This window comes from Cavenderia fasciculata, assembly GCF_000203815.1.
Source record: "Cavenderia fasciculata unplaced genomic scaffold Scf_Dfasci-G-b-143d02.r1-5, whole genome shotgun sequence".
Classification (NCBI taxonomy): Eukaryota; Evosea; class Eumycetozoa; order Acytosteliales; family Cavenderiaceae; genus Cavenderia; species Cavenderia fasciculata.
Window position 1 is genome coordinate 70166 of NW_004457713.1, and position 18385 is coordinate 88550.

Below are 18385 nucleotides of genomic sequence, written 5' to 3' on the forward strand. Positions count from 1 at the left end.
AGAGAGAGGAAGAGAAAGAGAAAGAAAAGAAAGAGAGATTATGGTTATATAAAAATATATAATATATATTCACATTCACAAGTTGGCCAATATATCAACTACAAGAGGTAATTATCAATCAAACAACAAATATCAAATATGATCAACGTCACTAACTTATTTTGTTCAGTACTTTCTTATACTGTTTAGGGCTTGTCATAGCTAAATTATATATTTTTTTTTCCAACAATGTAAATATTTATTTTATTTAAAAAGAGGTTTTTTTTATTTTTTTTATTAATTTTATTTTTATTTTAGGGTTGGTTATTCAAAACAACATCCGGGAATTCTTTTGATTTACCGCATCCTTATCAGAAAATGGACTATCGGCGCCACCTGGGACAAATTAATATCAAATTGCCCAGCCAGGCACCAAAGTAGCATGACTGCCAATGTCGACATTGCCAATTTCACAGAGGATGACAAGTTTATCAAAATTGGATATATTGGATCGACTGGCGGTCCTTTTGCCAGATTCAGGGCTCATGCCAGTCCAAATTCAGGTTGTCCCAAAGTATGCGCCGCGATCCAAACGGCCAGATCGTTTATTATTGAAGTTGTAGATTTTGGACCAAGAGGCCCCAAAGGGATGCTACTGGAGATCAAGCACATCAGAGAAACTGGAATCAGCCAGTCTCTGAATGCAACAACGTGGATGCCAGAGTTCAAGCCAAAGATGTTTTCGTTTGTATTTTCCGATCGTTCCAATGAAAAAATCCCCGCCCATGGATGTACTGAATATGTGTTGATTCGTTTTCTTGGCACCCGTATCAAATCTTGTTCATTCCCACAATTCCAAAATCAACTCAATTACCTTTACCAACACATAATGGAGTCATTCCTAAAAAAACAATCAATATCATTCATGTTTTTCAGGAGCACAAAACATATAACACTGATAACATTACATCCACATTTCTTCCTCGAGATGTATGGACTTGGGAAAGCAGAGGAAATTGTGGTCAACATCCAACCTATTATCCAATTCTCTGTATTCAATACAAAGTTTGGTAATAACTCCTTCACAATGTTCCTTGGTCGAGATGGAAACTTTTATAGAGTGCCAAAGCCAAATATGTTTCACGCTCGTCCCAATATCACTTTGGATGGCCCACTCAGGGATTCAATCACAAACAACAATTTCATCGTGGTTAGAGGGACACCCGCCATGGAAGGTAGACCCAAGTTAGCAATAGAGTGCATCTTTAACAAGGTGACGTTTATGCCAAACCTCACCAAAGAGCAAACCATCTCTTATCTGAACCAACTCTCGTCAGAGGAAGTCAAAACAGACTCGTCTCTCCCTGGACTCCACAAGGTGCCACTCCGTTTAAACGGATTCACTTTCTGGAAAGATGTTTCTGGGTCCAAGACAATCAATTGTTGCCTATAAAGTCAACACTAAGATCAAGTGACGATACTTTTAGAGTTTATATTGGAACAAATCTAGATGAACAAAACATTCTTTTTCGATCAAAGACTTATGACGACGATAAACTTCACCAATGTTCAAAAGAGTGCCCTCTCAATGGAATGCCAATCGATTCCACTTATTCTCAAATCGGTCAATGTTTACTGTTACATTATTTCAAATTAGAAAACAAAGTGACCCGCTCCGAACCCATCACAAAGGTATCCAACGAGGACTGGACCAAATTCCTCCCTAAATATGCAGTTTGTATGGATTCATTTAAGCATCCCCACGACCACCAGAAAGCCAGTACCAAAGCCCCCACCGAGACCAACGGTTATATAGACATTCGCAAGGCAAAGAACATTACTGGAGCTATCAAAACAATTACAGCCCACAACAAATTCGATCTCTCCTTGGATCCCGAAACCCAACAGTTATACTCTCAATCAAATGTCAATATCTTATGGAAAAGATCAGAGGATACTGATGCTAAAAGATCAGATGTAGCATGCCAGGCAGCCATTTCTTATTCCAACCCGATCATTCTATTGTTCCACGGGAAAACTCCACCAACTCTTGAGATCTTTAAGAAAAAGATCAAGTACTCTGAGCACTCGCTTGACTTTTTCAACAAACTCCAAGACACGCTTAAGATCACATATGATGATGCCATCAAGGTTAGAACCTTCCCCGAGGAATGGGGTACCCCCCTTGAATATGGCCTCGAAAGTCTCAACATCCCTCGAGACAACCCAATATACCAAACCAAATTAGAGGTTAACCTCGATGACCTCGAGGAAGATGATCCAAATGACGCGTCTACCCAGAGATTAAAGGTATTTCATGATGCATTCTTTGCCTTACAACCACAACAGCCCCAACAAGTACGATACGTTATCGAAAAGACAATGTCCAATCACAATCTTATTGATCCAAATCAAAATTGTAAGTTTATTCATTTTTTAAAACATTATTATTTGTGTTTTTATTAATTTGTCTAATCTATTTTTATAGTGATGATTGAGAATCTTCATTCAAAGTTTACCAATAATGGAGTCAACCAAGAAGAAATCAAGAAAAATCTTGCTAATAATATGGATCGTCTTGAGGCCCATATGCTCTCAGCAAATAGAAAACAATGTTTAGTTGTGACAATCTAGAATTGGGTTTGGACAAGCCACCAGTCGATCATACCAAAACCGTCGACCAACGCCTTGGTGACATATTTGTTGATGAAGACGAAGAAATTGGAGTAGACATGGATGATGGTAACTTAGAAAATGACTATGGTCAATATACAACATATAATAACAGTAATAGTATTAATAATAATCAGAATAATACTACGAATATTAATACTAATAATAATAATAATAATAATAATAATAATAATAATAATAACAGTAATAGTAATAATAATAATATGAGCAATAATAATTTTTACCAATACTTTGATTATAAAGAAGAAGAAATTAAATCCACCAAGGTGGTCCATAAAGATACCAAAAGACCTCGTCGTCAATCCAATACTGGTCAGCCCAAGAAAAAATCAAAACCCTCTTCTACTACCACCAACAAGAAACAAGAGGCATTTGGCACCAACAAGAAACAAAAGACCTCCTCCAAGATTGTCGATGTTTCAGATGAATATGACCAAGAGAATAATAGAAAAGAATACGATGATGATGATGATGATGATGATGAAGACATCTTTGGAGAAGATTATATTAATCAAGTCAAATATTTGGAAGAACGCAAAGAGGAAGAATATGAACATTTGGATCGCCAACAGCAGCAAATTAATGAAGAGACAATTACTACCACCACCACAACAACCACTACTACCACAACTACACAACAACCATTGATGATTTCCAGCACCGACACAGATATGGTATATTCTGATACAGGTTCCGAATGGAGAGACTCTGAATATGGTGATGACCCACCACCCATGTCTCCTGCCGCTCTATTGGCAATCACCCCTGTTCGTAATATTGAACAGTTTGAATACGAGTACAATGAAGAAGAAGAAAAGTGTACTGGAATTTTCTTGGCTGGAAGGGCGGACAATATGATTCCCCAAGATGATGGCTCTTCCGATAATTCTCAGAATATATTCTTTAAATGGTTTTATTTCCCTTGATGATTTCAAAACAATTTTTGATTTAAAAACTGAGTATCTTTCATTACATTATTTATCACCCCATCAAAAATGAATAAATAAATTATTGTAGACAAAAAGATGATGACCGCTGATTACTTTTGATTTATTTGATTGATCATTATTGAAATTCAAATTATTTATGTTGTTTTTGAGTGTTGATTTGTTTTTTAATTTTTAAAAAATAAAGAAAAAAAAACTTATTATAAGAATATATAGTTTTCAAATATAATAAATAAATAATAGAATTAATATGTATAGTTTAATAGTATAAGACCAATAAACAAAATGAGTTTGATAAACACACTTGGTTTGGATCTAACTTGAATGGTCTGTCTCTCTTTCTATTCTTAAATTATCTAATTACTAATTCTATTTCTTTACTTTTTTTTTCCCAAATTATAGGTTACATTTACATGTCCAAGAACAGTAATTTATAAATCTAGATCATCTCAATTGGATCCCCTTTTTTCTTTAAAATATAACACTTCCAAGAAAATTTCTGTCCATATGTATTTCAATCGACACATGGAACACCTTCACTTTTAAATTGTTATTGATCCAAGTATATTTTAATCACGAATTGGGATCAAATAAAAAAGATGGGGTGTCCAACCAATCTCCTACCGTGGTACAGGAGATATTTTTAACACATCGGTATTGACCACATTTTTTACCCCAATGATTGGGCAGGTTTATACTCGGCCAAAAGGGGTTACCAATGTTGCCTCGATAAACACAATGGTGTGTTAAGACCATTGCAACCATCACCATTAATGAATAAATACTAATACCACAGATAGAGAAAAGAGAGATAATGATTAAAATAGATTAATTATCAAAAAACATGAAACCATCATCCCACCATCATCATCTAGCCAATCGTCGATTCTTTCTTCTATTACTACTCTTACTACTATGGATGATTAACCAAGTGTCATCAGACTTTGTCATTTTAAAAGAAACATTAAACAAAGATATAGATAATGACTCTATTGCACAAACTCAAATATCAAATCAGTGTGACCACCAATCAGCTGATACAAATCATTGTCTCATTGCACATATCATAAATGATGATGGTATGTAAATAACTCCAACCTCTTTTACAACAGTTGTTGATCATTACAGAGATTTATTAATCAATCAAATCAATTTGTATAGATTATATTGGTTTCTCTTATCGATCCAATCATCAACAACAACAGACACCATTTAATTCAACCGACAACAGATATATAGAGTTTAAGTTAATGGTTACTCCTCCCCCTACTACTACTACTACAGCTACGACACCTATTCTATCAGTATCAATAGACACTGATGGAATAGTAGTATTAAACAATAATACATTATATGTAGAGGAGAGCAGCAGCAACAGAGACGGAGGAGAAACCAATTTTTTTACACAATACCGATTGATACGAATCTATCTAGGTAGATTAAACATTAAAGACAACTCCCAATTCAAATCGATTCGTATTCAATGTTCATTAAAACAATCAATCATTTATCTATCTTCTGTATCTTTATTATTAAATCGTATGTATATATATATATGGAAATATACAAACTCTATTGCTATTTATTAATATTTTTTGGGTTTGATTGATCAATAGCCACATCTTTAAATCCTTCAGGTGGATTTAATACAAACAACAACAATGATAGTAACGATAGAGGAAGAAGAGGTAAAATAGCAGCAGGTGTAGTAGTACCATTGGTAGTTTTAATCATCATTGCTCTGATTATTATTGTATATAAAAGAAAAAAACAAAGTGATAAGAAATTTATATCAAATCTTTATGATAATCAATCTATTGGTTCAAGATATGGTGGTGGTGGTGGTGCTGGTGGTCAAAGTTTTAATGGTCAAAGTTTTAATGATCAAAGTAACGGTGGTGATCCAAACGCAATTGAGATGACTGTATTTTCTTCAACTCCAACACCTCCTATGACAATAACCAATCAAATGTCAATCATTGTAGAGAAACCAATAACAACGCCTACCTCATTATCTCCTCCGCCATCACCTCCTCCTCCACCACCAATTCCATCACCAATATTTCCACCAAAAATCAAATCAAATAGAGCCTATTATTCTACACCAAATCCTCTAAAATCAATTAATTTCTCACCTCCTCTTCCTCCTCCTCCTCCTCCTAATCCTACTCCTACTTCACCCCCTCCACATCCAGCTAAAATATTTGGACAACCTATTAAAGGAGATAAAGTACCATATATAGTTCTAAGTACCATTGAACATTTAACAAGGTATGGATTAAAAGAACAAGGAATACTTAGAGTTGCAGGTAGTAAAGTGCAAGTTGATAAATTAGTTCAACTATATGATAGTGGCCTATCAGTAAATCTAATAGAATCTACCAACGATATACATGCTGTCGGTGATGTACTTAAAAAATATTTACGCGAATTACCTCAATCATTGTTGACTGAAAATGTTGACCATATCATATTTATGCAAGACAAACAACAACAAATAGAGTGTTTAAAAAAGTTGATAGATTCTATGCAAGAGTTTGAAAGATCTACCATTGAAGTATTATTTAAATTCCTTTCTCTTGTATCTCTTCATTCTGATGAAAACAAAATGAATAATTCTAATATCTCTTTAATATTTTCTCCAACTTTAAATGTATGTAAAAATATAGAAAGAAATCAAAAAGGATTATTATTAATCAATCCTTACTTTTACTTTTATTAAATAGTTTGTTCCAGATTTAATTGATTTATTTATTAAACATTGTGAAATAATATTTTAAAAATAAATAAATAAAAAATAATTAAAAAAAAAAATAGTTCGGATTTATGAACTTTCAACAAAACTAAAACCTCTGTGTTCAAATTGATTCTTATTCTTTTCAACTTATCTTTTATTTAAACAATGGGAGGTTTGTATTTATTATTCATTCATTCAAGCACATTGATCATTTATTAATCTTCTTCTTATTTCTCTACTACTATTATTATTATTATTATTATTATTATTATTATTATTATTATTATTATTATTATTATTATTATATTTACACAATGAAAGATAAAACTACTACAACATCAGAATGGGATGAAACACCATCAACCAAAACTACAGCAGCAGTAGCAGCAACACCAAGAAGAAATAGATGGGATGAAACACCACAAAAGTTAGCAACATCAACTATAGAACAGACACCAAAGAGAAGATCTAGATGGGATGAAACACCTGTAACGATTAGTGGTGGTATGGGAGGATCTGCAACACCTCAAATAATGAGTGGTGGTATTGGTGCGACACCAAGATTCGATGTATCATCTACACCAAACGTATTGATGCATGCTGGTATGATGACTCCCGATGTACATCAATTACGTGCAGAAAAGGAATTGGACGAACGAAACAAACCATGGACAGATGAAGATCTCAATGCAGCATTGCCATCGGAAGGCTACGAAATATTAATGCCACCTAGTAACTATCAACCCATCATGACACCTGCCAGAAAGTTAATGGCTACACCTGCTGCAGGTGTTGGTGGTGGATTTTTTATGCAAGAGGAAAATAGATCACAAGACTATGGTGTTTCAGAGACAATGACTCAGGGTGGTCTACCAATCAAACCAGAGGATAAACAATATTTTGACAAGTTGCTCAAAGTAAGCGACGAGGATGAAGAGATGCTCTCACCAGAGGAGCTAAAGGAAAGAAAAATTATGAAATTATTATTGCGTATCAAGAATGGAACACCACCAATGAGAAAGGCTGCTCTTCGTCAACTAACAGACAAGGCAAAGGAATTTGGTCCTGCCGCTCTGTTTAATCAAATCTTACCACTCTTTACATCACAATCGTTGGAAGATCAAGAACGTCATCTTTTGGTCAAGGTCATCGATCGTATTCTCTACAAGTTGGATGATTTGGTTCGTCCCTTTGTCAGAAAGATTCTTTCAGTCATTGAACCATACCTCATCGATCAAAACTATTATGCTCGTGTAGAAGCTCGTGAAATCATTTCCAATCTTTCAAAGGCTGCCGGTCTTGCCAGTATGACTGCAACAATGCGTCCAGATATCGACAGTCCAGAAGAGGATATTAGAAATACGACTGCTCGTGCATTTGCAGTTGTCGCATCTGCCTTGGGTATTCCTGCACTCCTTCCATTCCTTACTGCCGTTTGTCGTAGTAAAAAATCATGGCAAGCAAGACACACTGGTATCAAGATTGTCCAACAGATTGCTATTCTAATGGGATGTGCCATTTTGCCACATCTAAAGGGCCTCGTAGAGATTGTTGAACACGGTCTCACAGACGAACAACCCAAGGTTCGTACCATTACCGCTTTGGCTATTGCAGCCCTCGCCGAAGCAGCCACTCCCTATGGTATCGAATCATTTGACAGTGTTCTCAAACCACTCTGGTACGGTATTCAACACTATCGTGAAAAGGGATTGGCCGCCTTTTTCAAGGCCATTGGTTATATCATCCCACTTATGGATGCAAGTTATGCCAGCTACTATACCAAAGAAGTGATGGGTATTCTCATCAGAGAATTCAAAACCAACGAAGATGAAATGAAAAAGATTGTGTTAAAGGTTGTCAAGCAGTGCGTTGGAACAGAGGGTGTAGAGGCTCAATACATTAGAGACGAAGTGTTGCCAGAGTTTTTCAAATGTTTTTGGATCAGAAGAATGGCTCTCGACAGAAGAAATCACAAACAATTGGTAGATACCACCGTAGAGTTGGCCAACAAGGTTGGCGGTGCAGAGATTATCTCTCGTATTGTAGATGACCTAAAGGACGAGTCAGAGGCTTACAGAAAAATGGTTATGGAAGCTATTGAAAAGATCATCTCTACACTTGGCGCTTCCGATATCAACCCTCGTCTTGAAGAACAGTTGATCGATGGCATTTTGTATGCCTTTCAAGAACAAACCACCGACGAAACTGCCATTATGCTTCAAGGTTTTGGTACAATCGTCTTGGCACTTGGTGTGCGAGTCAAGCCCTATCTCACCCAAATCGCAGGTACCATCAAGTGGCGTCTCAACAACAAGGCGGCCAAGGTACGTCAACAAGCTGCCGATCTCATCTCTCGTATTGCAGTGGTCGTCCAAATGTGTGAAGAGGAGCAACTCTTGGGTCATCTTGGTCAAATCCTCTATGAATACCTCGGTGAAGAGTATCCAGAGGTATTGGGTTCGATTTTGGGTGCACTAAAGGCCATTGTCAATGTTATTGGTATGACCAAAATGACACCACCCATCAAAGATCTCCTTCCACGTCTTACACCCATTCTCAAGAATCGTCACGAAAAGGTACAAGAGAATTGCATCGATTTGGTAGGTCGTATTGCCGATCGTGGTGCCGATTTTGTTTTGGAACGTGAATGGATGCGTATTTGTTTTGAGTTGCTCGACCTTTTAAAGGCACACAAAAAGGGGATCAGAAGAGCCGCAGTCAATACTTTTGGTTACATTGCAAAGGCAATAGGTCCACAAGATGTATTGACAACACTCCTCAACAATCTCAAGGTGCAAGATCGTCAGAATCGTGTTTGTACTACAATTGCCATTGCCATTGTCGCAGAAACATCTGCCCCCTATACTGTCCTTCCAGGCCTCATGAATGAATATCGTATCCCAGAGCTCAACGTTCAAAATGGTGTCTTGAAATCGCTCTCTTTTCTCTTTGAATACATTGGCGAAATGGGTAAAGACTATATATACGCTGTTACTCCTCTACTAGAGGACGCTCTCATGGATCGTGATCCAGTTCATCGTCAAACTGCATGCTCTGCCGTCAAACACATGTCTCTTGGAGTACAAGGTCTAGGTTGCGAGGATGCACTCGTTCATCTACTCAATCTTGTGTGGCCAAATATTTTAGAAACCTCTCCCCATGTTATCAATGCATTTTTAGAGGCAGTAGAGGGTTTACGTATCGCTTTGGGGCCTGCTGTCATTCTTCAATATACTTTACAAGGACTCTTCCATCCAGCTCGTCGTGTTCGTGACATTTATTGGAAGGTTTTCAACATGCTCTACGTTTCCTCTCAAGATTCAATGATTCCTGCCTATCCAAAAACAATAGACGATGGATTAAATACTTATCAACGTTATGAATTGGAATATATATTGTAATAAATAAAAAAAGAAAGACTATAGTTTATTTAAACTTTGGAGTACTACTATCTTTGGTTTTAGTCTTTTTCAATGAACCAGATTTGAAACTTTCAATTGATGATAATAAATTCTTTCTACCTCCTCCCGATCCTGATGGGGTTGATGATGGTGGAGGTGGTGGTGGTGGTGGACCTCCAGCTGGTGGTGGTGGTGGAGGAGGAGGAGGTGGTGGTGGGCCTCCAGATGGTGGTGGTGGGGCTGGTGGACCTCCAGCAGAGGAACTAGTTGGCTTTGAAGGAGTATTGAAAAGAGTGGTGGTTGAAATAGTAGAAGCAGTAGTAGTAGTAGTAGTTGGGGTAGTAGAGGTTGTTGAAAATGAAGAAGATAGAGATGGCATGGAATTTGAGAAATGACTACCAGTATAGGAAGAGGAAGTTGAAAATGGTTGGGGATTTGAAGAAGAGACATTGAGATTTGTTTGAGAAAGATTAATCTCAACTGGTACAAATGTCAATTGTTTTCTCTTTTTTTGTTTCTTAAATTCCTTCATTGATGGTACACTCTCTGCTTTTTGAGAAGAGATAAAAGATTTGTTCAATTTGTTGGCTGCCTCTATCATTTCCTTTTCTCTCGAAGAGTGGGTAATACGTTGAATAGGTAGATTTTTAAATTTATGATAAGAAAAGAAATCCAATTTTGATAATTCTTCCAATGATGGTGGATTTCCATACCATGGTTTAAAAATTGATTCTAAAATCTAAAAGAGAGAGAATGATTAATAAAACTAAACAAAAAACATTTCTTTTTCTCTTTTGTTTTACTTTTTTAACTTCTTGATGACAATGAGATGGAATACCAACTTCAATTGATTGTTTTGATTCTAGTTCATAACCACATCCCATTTCATATAAAATAGTTCCAAAACATAATACCTCTGGATCCAAATCTGATGAATAAGATGAAAGAATATTTGATAATCTTGGTTTTAATCCTAAAAATGCATTTTCATAATCACTTATTCTAAAAAAAGAAAAAAAGTTAGATATATTATATTATTCTAATTTTAATTTACATACAAAATATTTTGTTCATCTAAAAGAATATTTGAAGCATTTAAATGGAAATAGGGGAAATTATGATGTTTCATAAACATTAAAGCTTCTAGTATTTGTCTACCAAACTTTGAGATGAGCTTTTCGTTGAGTTGGAATGTTTCACGATGTTTGTCTTTGTAATTCATCTTTGGTTTTGCTTGATGAATAAAATCTCTCAATGAACCCTTTGCATAAAAAGGTCTAATTGAAACTGCACATCTTTTATCTGGTAAATAATCTACCAATAATGGTACACTAATAAATGGATGAATCTAATAAAAAGAAAGAATGTTAAAAAAAAAGAATTCTTTTCTTTTTTCTCCATCTTTTTTCTCTTACTTCTAAAGATTTGACAAGTGTACGATAGGTATTTCTACCAACCTCTGTAGATAATGGAATTGGCCATTGATTTGATACTGGAACCATAGACATTATTCTTTCATTGTCTAATCTATTTGTAGGATTGGTGCCAACAACTGAAAAGTAGTTTTTGTCTGTTCTAGAACCAATCGATGGCAATTGTCTATCAAGACTATAAATAGTAGATCTAAGATAAAATCTTGCATTCATTATGATTGTATCCTCTTTTAGAAAGAAAAAATGGTAAGATATTTGTTTTTCTATTCTATGAATTAATCACATGATTATATATTACCTTTGATCTGTTGAGAATTATCTCTTTCATAAACAAAAACATTTCCTTTTTCTAATGGTGTATACTTTTTACGACTATAAAATAAAATACATATCTAATTAGTAAAAAGAAGGATATTTAAAGATCTCCTCTTGTTTATTATTTCTGATTCTTCATACTCTTTACTGATGAAATAATATGCAATGAATACAATGATCACAATGATCAATATACCACCTCCACAGGCTATAGCTATAATCTCTGCTGTATTCATTCTATAGTTGTACAACTTTGATCAAAAATAATATATTGAAATGATGTGTAGATTATTTCGGAATGCGGCACTTATCAAACGATGTTTTGTTGCGCAAAAATTAAAGAAAAAAAAAAAGGATTCTTTCTACGCCTTTTCAAACAAGTAATTTATTTAAAAATGGGCACCACTTCAGAATGATCATTCTGAAGTGAATTCTCGCTGGAAATATTATATATTATGTTTAATATAGTTGTATTAATATCAGGTAATGGAAGCAATTTGCAAGCCATCATAGATGCAATTGAAAACAAGACACTGGAAGGAGTATCTATTAGTGCTGTCATCTCAAACAAGTCAGAAGCATTTGGTCTAAAGAGAGCAGAGAAACACAATATAGCCACAAGAGTATTCTCTTTACAAAAGTACTTGAAAGATGATGCATCTAGAAATCGTAATGACTATGGTATAGAGTTGGCAAAGATCATAAGAGAATACAATCCAAAGTTGATTGTTTTGGCTGGTTGGATGATCATCTTGCCAGCAAGCTTTTTAGTAGAGTTTGAAAAGAATCAACCCATCATTGACGTTATCAATCTTCATCCCGCTTTGCCTGGGCAGTTTGCTGGTGCACACGCCATTGAACGTGCCTATGAATCCTTTCAAAAGGGTGAAATTGATCACACTGGTCTAATGGTTCACAAAGTAATCGAAGAGATTGATGCAGGTCAAGTAATACTCACTGCAAATGTAGACATTAAAAAAGAGGATACTCTAAGTGATTTAGAAGAAAGAATGCACTCTGTTGAACATACTACTTTGGTCAATGCAATTAAATTATTATCTACTCAACAATAAATTAACATATATCAATAAATATATTTCTTCTCTATTTTTTTGGTATTATACAATTCTATTTTATTTTTTAATATATTACTAATATTAGAGAGTTTTAGGTACCTATATAAAGATTTAATAAATGTTGTGAAAGAGAAATTAAAGTTGATTGATCGGTGGTGGTAGCCATATCACTTGGAACTGATGAAACAATTGTAGATAGACCTGTTGTAGTGGTTGGAGCGGCTGTTGTAGTGGCAGTAGCTGTTGTAGTGTCTACTCCAGTTGTTGTATCAGTGGCGGTGGTTGTAGGGGTGGTTGTGGTTGCGCCATGAGTGGTCGCACTGGCTGTATTGGTGGTTGTTGAGTTGGTTGTGGCCGTAGTATTACAGAGAGCAGAGTCACAACTTGAATCGGTATTGAGGAAACCACCTGTCGATGGGATATTAACATCTCCAATGCCAGACTTGAGGGTACCCAATATAGCAGATAGGGCAACCAATGAAAGGATTAAAAAGACAGTGATAATACCGACAGTGATAAAGATCTTTTTACGTTTTCGGTTCTTTTCAATCTCTCGTATTGTTTGTTGTTCCAACTCTCCTACCTTGTTTCCAAGTACCTCGATCTTTTTCTTGTCTAGAATATCGAGTTCAATACAAACATTGTCCACCTTTTTAGACAATTCCTGGGTGGCACCAACGTTTTCCATAAAGATGGCATCCTTGTTGACCATTAAAAAGTCTTTGAGAACTGTTCCGTCTGAGAGTTCTCTGTCACCAGTTTCCTTGACTGCATTGGGTATAACCTCACGAAGTTCTTGGGCCAAAACACCACGTTCCTTCTTTTCAGTGATACCAGTATCTTTGGCCCATTGGTCGGTGAGTTGGTAGTCATAGAGTTGAAGCTTCTTGATCTTTTCCAATTGCTCCTTGGTATTGACTGGCTTAATGTCTTTCTTTACTCTTCTATCTGATGGATTGTATGTGGTTCCAGTAACTGCAATGTTGCCATGAACCGATAGGGCTTCATTTGGCTCTGCATTGTTAATACCAACATTACCATATCGATAGATACCCCCTCTATGATTTTGATCCCATTGTCCGTTGACTTCAATATTATTATTATTATTTGTTGTTGTTGTTGAGGTTGTACCTATAGTAGGTGGTGAATCATTTTCTACATCTGTTGTTGAACTTGATGGTGTATTATTTTGTTGTTGAATGATTTGTTGTTGTAATGGGTGATAGTTTGTAGTATTAAATTGTTGTTGTTGTAAAATGATTTGTTGTTGTTGTTGTTGTTGTAATTGTTGGTTATATTGATCTTGATCAGGTGAGTTGTGTGATGATGATGGTGGAGAATGATAAATGTTTTGAATAATGGTTTGTTGTTGTTGAGCCGATGTTGCAGTTGAAGAGGTAGAAGATACATTGGCAGTTGTCATTGATTCTTCTTGATGATTCTTTAACATTGTCAATGGAGATGATGGTGATGTCATTGTGGATGTGGTGACATTATTATGATTATTATTATTATTATTTGTGCCAAGACTAAATAGTGGCAATTGTTGAGATGGTGGAGGAGGAATTTGGTTACTCGAAGCATTGAGTGGTGATCGTGTTACAATAAGTGGTGAATGATGATGTTGGGAATGAGTGAAAATGGGTGTGTTGTTTGTAGTAGTAGGTGTAAGTTGTAATGTTCTTGGTGACGAGTGTGTTGCAAGTGGCGAAAATTGTGGTTGTTGTTGCAACACAAGTGGCGACGACAGTCCTTCCTCTGGTGTTGGTATACCACTTGGTGTACCACTTGTTGAATTAGTATTATTATTAGTAGTAGAAGTAGTGTTATTATTAGAGTTACTATTATTATTATTGTTATCCTTTGAGCTAATTTTGGTTGTTGATGATAAAGAACCAAAAGTTAAAGTTGGATGACCGGTACGAACAATCAATGGATCGGAGATAAGAGACATGACGCAGTAATCTCTTTGATGATAACGAGCACTAACAGTGATAACCAATCTGAAAAATTCTTGTTGTGGGTTTGGAAGCTTGTGTTTACGAGCATTGTTTGAAGTTGCCTTTCTGAAATGAAGACGAGGAATGGCTACTGTATTGCAGTTGGTGATTGGCATAAGAGGTGGTTGTTTCTCTTCATTCTTTTCACGTTTTGAATTGGTTTGGTACAATTCAACCTCTACTTCCTCTGCAGGATTGCCAATATCGGTACTTTTTACACCACGGATTCCAATATTCAATGATTCTATTGGATAAGTGACAGAATTGATTTCAACCAATGGCCGGCTATTGTCATCAATGGTAAAATGATGTTGTATAGATACTCCGAGTTGGAAATGGTTTCTACGATAATAAACCCATGATGAATCAACCTCACTATATGAAAATCCTTTTTCTGCTAAAATAATCAAAGTTGGTGGGAGTCTTTGAGAAAGAGAGGGAAAAAGAAAAAGAATGAAATGTTGGTTATTAATGAGTCAAAAGGAGTACTTGTTCTTTTTGGATAATTACAATTCAGTTCCAAAAGGTGATACTATTCTATGCCAATAGTTTGAGCAATAAGGAGTCCAATGAAAGATATGATTTTGGTCAATAATATATCTTCTCTTTTTAATATGAATTCCACCACCACCACCACCACCATTGGTAGAGATTGTTGAAGTTGCTTCACTTAATGATGATGTTGATGATGACAGGTCTATTCTTTTCACTCCAACAAGTTTATCATTTGATGATGGTTGTTCAACATTCATTTCATTATCACTATCGTTATTATCATCATTATTATTATTGTTATTATTATTATTATTATTTGTTAATGATACTTGTTGTTGTTGTTGTTGTTGTTGTTGTGGGGGTGGTGGTGGTATTGGAGTATTAATAGTTGGTATTATGATTGGTGTTGCTTTAACCAATTGTTCAGACATATTTTCATTTATAGCCAATAGATTAGAATGATTGCTACCGCTGTTATTCATTATGATTGGTTGTGATGAGTTTAGATTGGAAAACATCGTCAAACCACTGAATAAAGAGTTGCCAGAGTTTGATAACATTTCCATGTGTGTTGGAATGTTGCTTTGTGGTGAAAATATATTTTGTTGTAAATCTTGAAGAAAACATCTAAATATTTATAGATAACGAGTAAATCAAGATTGTATGCCGATGGTTTATGAGATTTTTATGGTGAAAAAAAAAAAAAAAAAAAAAAAAAAAAAGAAAGGAAAAGAGTGAGTTAATTTTTTTTTTGTCCTTGTGATCGATCAGCTTCGCTCCATCGAGAGAGACAATAAAACAAGAAAGATACGTACAATTCTGATGATCCTGTAATATTACTTGATGGTTGTGAAAGTGGTAGAGGTGATGGTATTAATGATGATGATGTATTGTTACCATGTTGATTAAATTGTTGTTGTTGATGATGATGAAGGTGACTTGCTTCGTTATCCATTTTTATAAACATGTTATTGTGATGTTGTTGTTGTTGTTGATTAAACTGTTGTTGTTGAATATAGTTTTGTTGTTGTTGTTGCTGCTGCTGCTGTGGCATTGACCCCAAGAATTGATTGCCATTATGATTATTATTATTATTATTATTATTATTACTAAACATTTTTATGATGATACTTTCGTAATCCGAAATCTATTTATAAAAGATATATGTTTGTTGTGTAACAAGAAGAAAAGGGATGAATAGTTGTGAATCCACTATCTATGATCGATATTTAGTTGATGTTGTGATTGTGACCTACCAACATTATAAAAAATGAGGGTAGGATGCGATGATGTTGATGATATTCGTTACTACTATGTTTTGTTGTTTCTACTCTCTATCTATCTATCGATATCTTAACGTCTGCTGGCTGTTGCTGTTGTTATATGTGTGTGTCTCTCCGAGATAGGCCCTTTTGAATCGATAGTGATTGTTGGTTATAAAAATATTAATATAATAATATTATTATTATTGTTGTTTGGGTTACTATTAGCTAACAAATTTTGGTTATGATCTTTTTTGATGGTGGATGTGTCCTCAACACAAAACCTCTGTTTTTCGCTCACCCCTTTTCTGATTTTTTTGTTTTTTGGTGCACCAAAATTTTTTTTTTTTTTTTTTTTTTGATTGCTCGAGGTGATTATTTATTTTTATTTAATATTATTTATTTTCCTCCTCCTTTTTAGATTAAACTGTTGTTCATTTCTTTGCAAAAATAAACTATAGGAAAAAAACATATTTGGTTTATTCTTTCAATCAACCTTCTCTCTCTCTCTCTCTCTCTCACAATTATTTTGATGCAACGTTTTTCGTGCACAGTGTGGTTGGTTGGTTTAACCAGAGATCTCACACGTCTTGCATTTCTGGGTGTCGATGATAAAACAAACATAATGAAAATGTTGGTAGAGAGGTGGTGCAATTCACCTGTGTAGGTATAAAAAAAAAAGCTTGTAAAATACAATACAAAACATCCATCGATCAAACCATCAATCTCATCTCGATGTTGCCTGTTTCCTACCACACAACAACAACAACAACAATGACGACTACTATTTTGTTTAATATATTTAAGAAGAGAGGTGTTGACTTGTTTTAAAAAATATTTTATATAGTTAGTGTAACACTAAAAGTTGTTGATTAAAGTTTAGCTTTTGGGATTTCTTCATCCAAGAAGAAATCAGTGATAAGAGAGGCACCTGGAGTATAGGAGTATTGATCCAAATCGGTAATACCCAATTCCTTGGTAATGATATCATCGTCGATGGCAAAATTACCGGTATAGGTGATTGGTTGTGTAAGAAGCCAATGGGCAGCGTCAGACATGATGGCTGGTTTTCTACATTGGTCTTTGACTTCACCACCACCTCCAATCATTTCCATGGCTGCCGTATATACAGCGGTTCTTGGCCACAAAGCATTGACAGCAACACGACCTTTGAATTCCTCGGCCATACCCAACACACACATTGACATACCATACTTTGCCATTGTGTAGGCAACATGACCTTTGAACCATTTCTTGTCCATGTTTAATGGTGGTGAGATATTTAATACATGTGGATTCTTTGATTTCAATAGATATGGTAAACATTTTTGTGTTGTCAAGAATGTTCCTCTTGCATTGATTCCATTCTATAGAAATTAAATAATAAAAACATAGAGAGTATAGTGTTAGAGGAGATCTAATGATAGCTGATTAGTTCATATTAATTAGTTACCATTAGATCATATTTCTTTGAAGGGGTTTCCAATGTACCAGTTAAAGAGATTGCACTAGCATTATTGATTAAAATATCGATACCACCAAATGTTTCTACAGCCTTTTGAACAGCAGCCTCTATCTGTTCTTCATTTCTAATATCACAAATACATGCTAAACATTTACCACCTGCATCTTCAATCTCCTTTTTTGCAGTATAAATTGTACCTGGTAACTTTGGATGTGCTTCTGCTGTCTTTGCTGCAATAATGATATTTGCTCCATCTTTTGCAGCTCTAAATATAATATAAGAGGTAGAGTAGAGAGAGAGAGAGAAAGGGATAGATAAAAAAGAAGGTTAGCTTAACCTATTATTACCAAATACATTGATCAGATGATTATTTGTTTATTAGATCTATCCTTACCTAAGAGCTATTTCTTTGCCAATACCACGACTTGCACCTGTAATAAAAATGGTTTTACCTTTGAGTGACATCTTATCTATCTCTTTGTTGTTGTTGTTTATAATGTTATAAAGTATAATAACTAAATTTTATTACACAAATACTAGTTGTTGGGTTGTTTGAAAAAAAAAATCAAATTAATTGTAAT

General features: G+C 35.0%; 8 protein-coding genes across 8 annotated transcripts; 5 read left to right on the plus strand and 3 right to left on the minus strand.

Moving 5' to 3' along the window:
• Positions 1-421: 421 nt before the first annotated feature.
• On the plus strand, positions 422-2613 carry DFA_02241 (uncharacterized protein; the record flags this gene model as incomplete). Its single annotated transcript, XM_004357424.1, has 4 exons — positions 422-582; positions 603-727; positions 1253-2398; positions 2468-2613. 4 exons carry the CDS (start codon positions 422-424, stop codon positions 2611-2613), a joined length of 1578 nt encoding a protein of 525 aa, XP_004357480.1.
• A 98-nt stretch (positions 2614-2711) lies between these two features.
• Positions 2712-3599, plus strand: DFA_02242 (uncharacterized protein; the record flags this gene model as incomplete). The annotated part of the gene is made up of 1 exon (XM_004357426.1): positions 2712-3599. One exon carries the CDS (start codon positions 2712-2714, stop codon positions 3597-3599), a length of 888 nt encoding a protein of 295 aa, XP_004357482.1.
• Positions 3600-4464: 865 nt separating this feature from the next.
• DFA_02243 (uncharacterized protein) lies at positions 4465-6400 on the plus strand (the record flags this gene model as incomplete). Its single annotated transcript, XM_004357428.1, has 4 exons — positions 4465-4699; positions 4782-5159; positions 5258-6273; positions 6347-6400. 4 exons carry the CDS (start codon positions 4465-4467, stop codon positions 6398-6400), a joined length of 1683 nt encoding a protein of 560 aa, XP_004357484.1.
• Positions 6401-6671: 271 nt separating this feature from the next.
• On the plus strand, positions 6672-9758 carry sf3b1 (HEAT repeat-containing protein; the record flags this gene model as incomplete). The annotated part of the gene is made up of 1 exon (XM_004357430.1): positions 6672-9758. One exon carries the CDS (start codon positions 6672-6674, stop codon positions 9756-9758), a length of 3087 nt encoding a protein of 1028 aa, XP_004357486.1.
• Positions 9759-9817: 59 nt separating this feature from the next.
• slob2 (Slob family protein kinase) lies at positions 9818-11742 on the minus strand (the record flags this gene model as incomplete). Its single annotated transcript, XM_004357432.1, has 7 exons — positions 9818-9822; positions 9849-10497; positions 10538-10760; positions 10817-11106; positions 11174-11418; positions 11490-11563; positions 11648-11742. 7 exons carry the CDS (start codon positions 11740-11742, stop codon positions 9818-9820), a joined length of 1581 nt encoding a protein of 526 aa, XP_004357488.1.
• Positions 11743-11961: 219 nt separating this feature from the next.
• purN (phosphoribosylglycinamide formyltransferase) lies at positions 11962-12579 on the plus strand (the record flags this gene model as incomplete). Its single annotated transcript, XM_004357434.1, has 1 exon — positions 11962-12579. The coding sequence occupies one exon, from the start codon at positions 11962-11964 to the stop codon at positions 12577-12579; it is 618 nt and encodes a 205-aa protein (XP_004357490.1).
• Positions 12580-12673: 94 nt separating this feature from the next.
• Positions 12674-16194, minus strand: DFA_02247 (NDT80/PhoG-like protein; the record flags this gene model as incomplete). The annotated part of the gene is made up of 3 exons (XM_004357436.1): positions 12674-15005; positions 15093-15704; positions 15893-16194. The coding sequence occupies 3 exons, from the start codon at positions 16192-16194 to the stop codon at positions 12674-12676; spliced, it is 3246 nt and encodes a 1081-aa protein (XP_004357492.1).
• Positions 16195-17211: 1017 nt separating this feature from the next.
• On the minus strand, positions 17212-18269 carry DFA_02248 (uncharacterized protein; the record flags this gene model as incomplete). The annotated part of the gene is made up of 3 exons (XM_004357437.1): positions 17212-17706; positions 17793-18069; positions 18199-18269. The coding sequence occupies 3 exons, from the start codon at positions 18267-18269 to the stop codon at positions 17212-17214; spliced, it is 843 nt and encodes a 280-aa protein (XP_004357493.1).
• Positions 18270-18385: the final 116 nt, after the last annotated feature.